A 9,837-nucleotide genomic window follows, 5' to 3' on the forward strand; every position below is an offset into this window, starting at 1 on the left:
TCTTCATAAATGATCTGGAGGATGGTGTGGATTGCACTCTCAGCAAATTTGCGGATGATACTAAACTGGGAGGAGTGGTAGATACGCTGGAGGGGAGGGATAGGATACAGAAGGACCTAGACAAATTGGAGGATTGGGCCAAAAGAAATCTGATGAGGTTCAATAAGGATAAGTGCAGAGTCCTGCACTTAGGACGGAAGAACCCAATGCACAGCTACAGACTAGGGACCGAATGGCTAGGCAGCAGTTCTGCGGAAAAGGACCTAGGGGTGACAGTGGACGAGAAGCTGGATATGAGTCAGCAGTGTGCCCTTGTTGCCAAGAAGGCCAATGGCATTTTGGGATGTATAAGTAGGGGCATAGTGAGCAGATCGAGGGACGTGATCGTTCCACTCTATTCGACATTGGTGAGGCCTCATCTGGAGTACTGTGTCCAGTTTTGGGCCCCACACTACAAGAAGGATGTGGATAAATTGGAGAGAGTCCAGCGAAGGGCAACAAAAATGATTAGGGGTCTAGAACACATGAGTTATGAGGAGAGGCTGAGGGAGCTGGGATTGTTTAGCCTGCAGAAGAGAAGAATGAGGGGAGATTTGATAGCTGCTTTCAACTACCTGAAAGGGGGTTCCAAAGAGGATGGCTCTAGACTGTTCTCAATGGTAGCGGATGACAGAACGAGGAGTAATGGTCTCAAGTTGCAGTGGGGGAGGTTTAGATTGGATATTAGGAAAAACTTTTTCACTAAGAGGGTGGTGAAACACTGGAATGCGTTGCCTAGGGAGGTGGTGGAGTCTCCTTCCTTAGAGGTTTTTAAGGTCAGGCTTGACAAAGCCCTGGCTGGGATGATTTAACTGGGAATTGGTCCTGCTTCGAGCAGGGGGTTGGACTAGATGACCTTCTGGGGTCCCTTCCAACCCTGATATTCTATGATTCTATGATTCATCCACAGTCGGCAAATGATTCATGGACCTTGTAGAGCTTGATTTTTGTCAAGCATTTCCCTTTGCTTCTCAGTGCAGCCCATGTGGAGAGCCCCAGCACCTCACAGGTGAGGAGCCTCTGTGTTCCAGTGCACAGGGCATGTGCTGCGAGAACTTACCACCCTCTTTTCTGGACCGCGCTGTGTGAACACTTTGTACAGCCGCCAGCTTTTCCCTAGGATGGGCCCAAAGACCAGGGAGCTTCCAACACACAGCAAGCAGAGTCGCACCTGCAGACAGGAGGCAAAGAGTGAGAGATGGGATTGGAGGTCCCTGTTACAAGGCAGTGAAACCCAGCAATTACAAATAGCACTTTCCCTGCGGGGCTTCCACATTGCTCCCAAGGGAGCTCTGCCCCCTTCCCAGGCCAAATGGTGTTCCAAACATGCATAGAAACGGAAGGAAAACTAGTAAATAGGGACCCCATATCTGCCAGCCAGCCCATGCCTGGGAGACAGAAAACTCTGGGCTGAGGAACTCCAGTCAAACCTAGTACAGAAGGCCTCCCAGTCAGGACACCACAGTGGGCAGAGGCCTTCCATCCTCAGGAATTCCCAATTTAAAAAAAAAAAAAAAGACACCACTTTAATAGCAAAGCTGCTGCCCAAAGAGCTCATGTTATTGGACAGGACCACAGGGCTGGGAGGTGGCACTAGTCACCCTGGGGCGGGGGCTGTGCCCAGAGTCACTGTCAGGAGCAGCTACCAGCCACTCAGCATGCGTATCTGAGGCAGAACAAGCCAGGAGCAGACTATGAGGATGCAATCCCTTCCTTTTCTGCCAGTCTGTGGAGGAACCAAAGGCTGTTTACTCCTTGGGGAATTCTGCACCAAAAAAATTAAAAATTCTGCGCACAATATTTTAAAATTCTGCAAAATTCTGCGCATTTTATCAAAATAACACTATATAATCATGCCGGTTTCAATTATTTTGGTAATTTATTTCAAAATTCCTGTCAGCAAGTTATGTCTGTAACAACACAGACACACACAAAAATTCCTTCAGGAGCAGAGTTAAAGAAACCCCTATGTCGACCTAGTTCCTGTTTCTCTGCTCCCTCCCCGCAGAGCCCAATCATGAAGCACCCCTGCAGCCTAAACACCTGCACTCGCAGAGCCCAGGAATCCAGAAGGAGAAACAGCCTGATCCTTCAGGGCATGCTGAGAACTGCAGCTGCTGGGAACCCTCCAGCTCTCCCCACCCCGGCAGCGTCTTCTATTTGCAAGCTGGGCTTGGTCAGATCCAGCAGCCCCTAGTGGCAGCCAGAAGCTCTACAGCCCATTTCTGTGTGTGTGTGGGGCGGGGGGAAGGAACTTCTGCACGCACATTAATTTCTGCGTAAATTCTGCATGCTCAGTGGCACAGAATTCCCTCAAGAGTAACTGTTAGAGGAGCAAACAGACCAAAGCAGCACAAGAGTGACTGAAACACATACATGACTTGAGCACCAATAAAGCTGTAGCTGGCACCACCTCCAATTACCTTCATCCAGGTGACTGAACACGACCTCCCTGCCTCTTACTCTCTCCACAGTGTTTGCCTTCTCCGAGAGCTGGATGTTCTTTCTCTCTGCAGTGCTCCCATCTCCACCCCCCCACACACTCACCTCCTTTGCTCTGCGCTGAGTCCCTAGCTGGTAGGGGCCATACCCAGGGCAGAAATCAGGAATTAATTAGGCAGAGTGTAGTTTTGATGAAGATTTCCAAGTGATATTTGTGCCCAAGATATTGTGCCCGTTCTCTTGCTGCCCGTGGTCCCTGTGCTATATATAGATAACTAACTACTATGAGTTTTTACATACCCTCTGTACCACTCCTTTAAAAGTGCAGGAGTCTGCTTGCCTGTCTGCAGGAGCAGCTGCTACACAAACTGTGCTCTCTCCTGAAGACCTTACTTATGTTCTCTCTTGTTTAGTTGTTTGCTCTCAGTCTAATAGTAGAGTCCATTCAGACTGGAAGCATCTTTGCATATATGAAAATACAAGCTCAACACAGTGCACAAGGCAGCCAGGACAGGGAAACTGTCACAGTTCAGCAGGGGTGGTGTGTACATTAAAAACCTTTCCTGGCAAATCACAAACACAATCAACCCACCTGGTTCACTTCACTCACCTGAATAAGCATTTCCATTGAGGATCCAGAAAACAAACTCTGCTCTGGAATCCCGAAGAGGTAAGCGCTAGTGTAAGTCAAGCCACTGCCCAGCAGTGTCACAATGTTCAGATTGGGGCTGGACATCTTCACAATTCTCCAGGGAACAAAGCAAGCGAGGGGGTGACAGTTAATGAAAGGGGAGTTTACACAACAGATAGAGACTAGCCTCCCACACAGCATTATTATATACCAGCAAGGGGCTAGGCCTCTTACCTGGCTACTGATATCCACAGGGGCTGCCTCTGGGAAATAGCCTCCTATGCACCAGTTGAACTTCTGCACTAGGAACTCTGCCATCTGTCTATCTGTGGTTCTTCTAGGGTTGCCAACTTCTAGGTCTGAGCACCTCAAAATCTTTAATCTATCCATCCTGAGAACACCCTGTGAGGTAGGGCAGTGATATTATCCCCTTTTTATAGATAGGGAACTGAGGAACAGAAAGATTAAGTGATTTGCCCAAGGTCACACGTGAAGTCTCTGGTAGAGCAAGGAATTGAACCTAGCCCTCCTAAGTGCTAAACTAGGGCCCTAACCACTGGACAACCCTCCGCCTATCATAGAATGACAGAAGTTGGAGATAGACAATCCCTATTAGATCATCCAGTCCATCTCCAGGGGCAGTGCAGGACTGTCCCTGGTTGTACATGTTCTGTTCTATTCTATACTATGTAGGTTCTTATACCACCCTCATCACCATAGTTTCTGAGCATGTCTAGTACTTTCTCCAGTCCAGTTTTATATGTCCCAACTGATGGCATTCACCCCTTCCCTAGAGGAGATTATTCCATAGTTTAATACAACTCATATCCAGAAAGTTTCCTTCAATATTTAGCCTACAGTTCCTCCTCCTTAATTTCATCCCATTACTCTTAATTGTACACAGGGATCAAACCATAAATAACTCCTCTCCATCCCTGGTGCTCCCACCCTTCAGATCTTTGCAGATTGTTAATGTGTTCCCCTCTTTAGTCACCACAGTCTAATCAGACAGACTTAGCTCCTTTCATCTCACTTTATAACTCAGTGCCTTCAGCCCCCAGATCATTTTTATTGCTCTTCTCTGAACTCTCTCCAGATAACATGGAGCCCAGAATTAAACATAATATTCCAGGTGTTTCCACCCCACTCTCTTCCTCAGAGCTCCACTCCAGCAGGGTTTAGGACAGAGGTTCTCAAACTGAGGTCCACAGACCACCAGTGGTCTGCGAGCTCCATTCAGGTGGTCCACGGATATTTCCTTCTAAGGTACACACCTGGGCGGCCGCACACAAGAAAATGAAAGGTCTAATTAGTGGAGTCACACAGGTGTGACTCCACTAATTAGGAGCCTGGACCCTGGAGAAGACGCACATGTAAGGTGAGGTGGTGGCCTTGGGGGGAATAGGGGGTAGGTGGGAGGGGGAAGTGGGATGAGAAGAGGGGGTGGGGGGAGTTTGGGATGTGCAGGGCTGCGGCAGCCAGAGAAAGAGGTGACTTTCCCCAGCTCTAGGGCTGCGGCTGCCAGGGAGAGACGGTCCTCCTTCCCAGCCTCAGCTCTGTGGCTGCTGTGGCAGGGGAGAGAGGGACAGACTCACCTCCTTCCCAGCACAGCTTGGTTGCTGATGCGGTGCGGGAGACCCCCCTCCTTCCCAGCCCCAGCTCAGGGGCTGCTGTGGCGGGGGAGAGAGGGCACATCAATCGCATTAGAAAGGTAAGACTACTGATATTAAAATATGACTTGTGTGCTTTTATTTGTAGAACAAAAAAAGTTAATTATTATTATTGTTTTTTTTATATAGTGCTTTTATCCAAAGCGCTTTACAATAGTTAGCTAACAGTACAAACAACATTTGGAAAGATCATTAGGTGGTCCGCCGAGACCCTCACCAATTTTCAAGTGGTCCGTGAAAAAAAAAAGTTTGAGAACCACTGGTTTAGGATAATAGCCAGACCACCTCCTCTAGCTGCATATGGGGTATTCCCTCTGCTTTCCTAGGCTCACCAGTTACATAGAATCATAGAATATCAGGGTTGGAAGGGACCTCAGGAGGTCATCTATTCCAACTCCCTGCTCAAAGCAGGACCAATCCCCAACTATTTATTTGCAAGAAGGCAAATAAATATTGTGCATTTGTTCCAGTTCCACGGTGAGAACATTCTCAGAAGGTTTGTAAGTAATTCTGTAATCAATTTAGATTGCTACAGAATTCAGTACTGCTCTACCATATAAACCCGTGCCAGGTGGTATACTGGTCTAATACACTGCAGTGCCCTAGATAAAATGCAACCTATATCCAAACCACGAATGGTCTTGTGTCATGAAGGAAACCTGGATGTCAAGGGAAACCATGCCTCACCAATCTAGTAGAATTCTTTGAGGGGGGTCAACAAACAGGTGGACAAGGGTGATCCAAGGGATATAGTGTACTTGGACTTTCAGAAAGCCTCAGACAAGGTCCTTCACCAGAGGCTTTTAAGTAAACTAAGCAGTCATGGTATAAGAGAGAAGGTCCTCTCATGGATCAGTAACTGGTTAAAAGACAGGAAACAAAGGGTAGAAATAAATGGTCAGTTTTCAGAATGGAGAGAGGTAAACAGTGGTGTTCTCCAGGGATCTGTACTGGGACCTGTGTTGTTCAACATAATCATCAATGATCTGGGAAAAGGGGTTAACTGTGAAGTGGCAAAGTTTGCAGATACAAACTTACTCAGGATAGTTAAGTACAAAGCAGACTGTGAAGAATTACAAAGGAATCTCACAAAACTGGGTTATTGGACTACAAAATAGCAGATGAAATTCAATGTTGATAAATGCAAAGTAATACATATTGGAATACATAATCCCAACAAACAATGGGGTCTTAGTTAGCCTTTAGTACTCAAGAAAGAGATCTTGGCATCATTGTGGATAGTTCTCTGAAAACATCCACTCGATGTGCAGCAGCAGTCAAAAAAGCAGACAGAATGTTAGGAACCATTCGGAAAGGGATAGATAACATGCCAGAAAATATCATAATACCACTCCATAAATATGTGATATGCCCACACCTTGAATACTGTGTGCCAATCTGGTCGCCCCATCTCACAAAAGATATAATATTAGAAGTGGAAAAAGTATGGAGAAGAGCAACAATAATGATTAAGGGTATGGAATCGCTTCCATGTAGGGAGAGATTAAAAAGACTGGAACTGTTCAGCTTGGAAAAAAAGACAACTAAAGGGGGATATGATAGAGGTCTATAAAATCATGACTGGTATGGAGCAAGCAAATAAGGAAGTGTTATTTACTTCTTCACATAACACAAGAACCAGGGGTCACCCAATTAAATTAATAGGCAGCAAGTTTAAAACAAACAAAAGGAAGTACTTCTTCACCTAATGAGGAGTCAACTTGTGGAACTCATTGCCAGGGGATGTTGTGAAGGCCAAAATTATAACTGGGCTCAAAAAAGAATTAAATAAGATCATGGAGGACAGGTCCATCAATGGCTATTAGCCGAGATACTCCGGGGTGCAACCCCATGCTCTGGGATTCCTTAAGCCTCTGACTGCCAGATGCTGGGACTGGACACCAGGGGACTGATCAACTAGTGATTGTCCTGGTCTGTTCATTCCCTCTGAAGAATCTGGTATTTGCCACTGTTGGAGGACAGGATACTGGGCTAGATGGACCATTGGTCTGACCTACTTTGGCCATTCTTATATTTTGTATGGTTTGAAACTAGGATGTCTTCACTCCCTTAGATGCATGGCTTGAAGTGATGCCCTCAGACTCTGAGGTGAAGGTGGGAATCACCTCTCTTTCGTCCCACCTCTGCTGACTGCTCTGCTAAGGATCACCAATGGCGACCTCAGAGACGGTGGTGTGAGCGGTCACCCCAGCCAAAGGGAGAAACAGGATGGAGCACCTTCACTCCTTGGCTGCCACTCACATCAATACTTAGGAACATAAGTGATGCAACAGCAGATCAGGCCTATGGTCGGCTTGTCCAGTAGCTCATCTCCCTACCCTACAAAGTCAGACCCACAGTCCATGTCATTCTGTCTCCAGCTGTCTCCACGCTGGATGCGACAGAGGTAGGTAGGACCCGCATAACTGCCCCTAATGGTCCAATTCTATCCCAGAGGGGTAATGCCTCCCAGACCCCCAGCTGATGATCAGCTTATGGTGGGGAGCAGAAGGAATGAGAGCCCTGGAAATTGTTCTCCTAGCTAGTGTGAAACTTCCATAATGGAGGATGGAACCAAACAATGCGTCACTCACCTGTTCTTCCTGACGTGAATTGTGAAGACAAGAAAGAAAAGAGCCAGCAGGACTCCACCGGTGAGGAAGGTCCACACAACTCCCAGGAGGGCAGCCGAGAAGGAGGGGAAGGTCTTACTGCTGCTGTCGTAGGCCGTCTGAGAGAAGGCAAAGGGTGGAGACTGTAGGTGTGGAGGGAAATCTGGGGGGTTCCCAGAAGAGAAGTGGCCGCCTTGTAAAAAATGCCACGACCGCTGGCACTGACTGATGCCTTGTCGGCAGTCTCAGCACTGGCACCAGAGACCGAATGGGCCACGGAAGCTGAAATCCCATCTCACCCTTACAGGCAGCCCTCCCAGTACAAGGCACGCTGGCAGGGGAGGTGTGTGCGTAGGGGAGCCGCTTGCCTGCCCTGCTGCTGCCTGCTGTATGGATACAGACTTCACTCTGCAAGTCTCTCAGTCTGGCACTTTTCACCCCTCCCCAACTGAGGTCTGCCGCCTTTCACCATCCACTGAACTTGCACACTCAGTTTGTGATTAAATACAGTAATGGAGGGAAATCCCATTCACATCTGAACTCATCTTTCCCTTCACCAAGTCCTCTGCCTCCATGGCCCAATATTAGAACCTGTACAGATGCCTTGGGCCAATGTGACCAATCTTTCATTTTCTCCACTATCTTTCAGAGGAGTCCAATGTATCATAGGAGAAGGGCTTCATGTTCCCTTAGCCCCCAGCACCACCACAAGGGGGCAAGACACTGCACCTTTCTGCCAGCCAGGCCTTCTAGAAGTATGATGCACACAGCCAGGCGTCCAAGGGGAGCCAGGCTTTCACCATGCCCCTATTGTGTAATCAAGCGGGTTGATTTCATCACGAGCAGAGCTGCCAGCAGGTGCAGAGAAGTTGCAGGGGAAGGTGAATGCTTTTTCAAAAGGGTTACCCACAAATACCCCCGTACACACCCAGGCTTCATCCCACACCCTGACCAGCAGTTCTTGGAGGGAGAACAGCTGAAAACCAGCCTTGAGGGTTTGGTGGCACTAGCTGGGTCACAAAGGAGGGCTACCCATTGCAAGGAGCAAGTCCAGTTCTGACCCACCTAAACTGTTGTGGGAAAACCCCTGCCCTGATTCCCCAGCATGCAGATGCTACACACCTCATCTTCTCCAGTTCCTCAGCAAACTGCCGAGTCAGGACACACTGGGGAGCAGAAGAGGTGAGTTAGGATCTCAACTCCTTAAGGTTCAGACAAGGAACTGATGGGAACCAGAGGAGGTGGCAGAGGATAGCAGTGAGGAGTGCCCATCAGGCCGGGAATGGCAGTGGGAGGGGATCAGGTTATAGTGCTTTTCAAGCAGGGAGAGGGGTGCTACCAGGGGGCTGGAGAAGGCAGGAAGGACAAAGAGATGGGGATGAGTATTGGCTGGGTGGGTGCCTAAAAAACCAAAAGCCAAACAAGCCAATCAGGGTAACTTCTGAGGACATGGGAAGGAGGAGCAGGATTGTGAAGCTTGACTAGCTATGGCCAGATTGTGACTACTGGGCCTTGGTGTGCTTTGGATGGGGAGCAGGGGAGCCAGGAAGAACTGTGCAGTCACAAAAGAAGGAAAGGCCCTGGCCTCCCCTCCTCTTGTGCCCCACGGGGCACCAGCTGGGAGCAGTCTCTGAGCTCAGGAGATTAGAGGGAGTGCAACTGCACTTGGGCCCTGCACGTGGGGCACAGGGCAAGAGGGAGGCTTCCTACTTTTCTCTCTTGTGCTCCCAGGCAAGGCTTCGTAAAGTGCTTTGAATATGAGAAGTGCCAGCCCAGCACAAAGGACTATTACTAGTAACTGTCCAGTTAAAAAGCACATAGAAACACTGCTTCTCTCTAGTGGCGTGTGACAAATGACACTGTCACTTATCAGGAGGAAACGAATGGACTTTTCACCATTGATGCTGTTTCTCCCTTTCTGTACTGCAGGGGGCTTGTCTACACCTACAGCGCTGCACCGGTGCAGCTGTGCTGCTGTAGCACTTTAGTGGAGACACTACTACGCCGGCGGGAGAGCTTCTCCCATCAGGGTACTTAATCCAGCTTTGCGAGAGGTGGTAGCTATGGAAGCTCTCCCGTCGGCATAGCGCTGTCAACACCAGGGGTGAGGTCGGTATAACTGTGTTTCTCAAGAGGGTGGATTTTTCACATCCCGGAGCGACGCAGTTATACTGATGTAAGCGTGTAGTGTAGACTTGGCCTCAGTTTGAACAGTGATGCTACACTGGCTATAGCTCCATTGGCTGGTGCTTCTCAATATTACATACAAGGAAGTTTAAATTAAAAAAAAATCTGATTGCAATTTGAAAAACAAATCATTAAAATATCCTTATTTTAAATGTGTAAACTGACCCCACTTTAAAACAAAACAAAAGCAACCCTCTATGTTAGATGAAAAGTTACAGTCCCAATCAGCATTCCTTAAATGGAGTTATTTGTGTAT

General features: G+C 48.1%; 1 protein-coding gene across 10 annotated transcripts in view; it reads right to left on the bottom strand.

Moving 5' to 3' along the window:
* The window catches only part of GPR156 (G protein-coupled receptor 156), a 66,879-nt gene that overhangs the window by 18,814 nt on the left and 38,228 nt on the right, over positions 1–9,837 (bottom strand). For 9 of the 10 annotated variants that reach the window (XM_073309475.1, XM_073309485.1, XM_073309502.1 and 6 more), the window contains exons 4-6: positions 7,377–7,513; positions 3,092–3,227; positions 1,100–1,210 (exon numbers count right to left, since the gene is read on the bottom strand). In XM_073309475.1, the coding sequence (XP_073165576.1) occupies positions 1,100–1,210; positions 3,092–3,227; positions 7,377–7,513 (384 nt within the window). Of the gene's footprint in view, positions 1–1,099; positions 1,211–3,091; positions 3,228–5,469; positions 5,586–7,376; positions 7,514–9,837 lie in introns of those variants that run through there. The other variant, XM_073309523.1, reaches the window with a different exon arrangement.

The sequence above is a fragment of the Lepidochelys kempii genome, chromosome 1, assembly GCF_965140265.1.
Source record: "Lepidochelys kempii isolate rLepKem1 chromosome 1, rLepKem1.hap2, whole genome shotgun sequence".
NCBI lineage: Eukaryota > Metazoa > Chordata > Testudines > Cheloniidae > Lepidochelys > Lepidochelys kempii.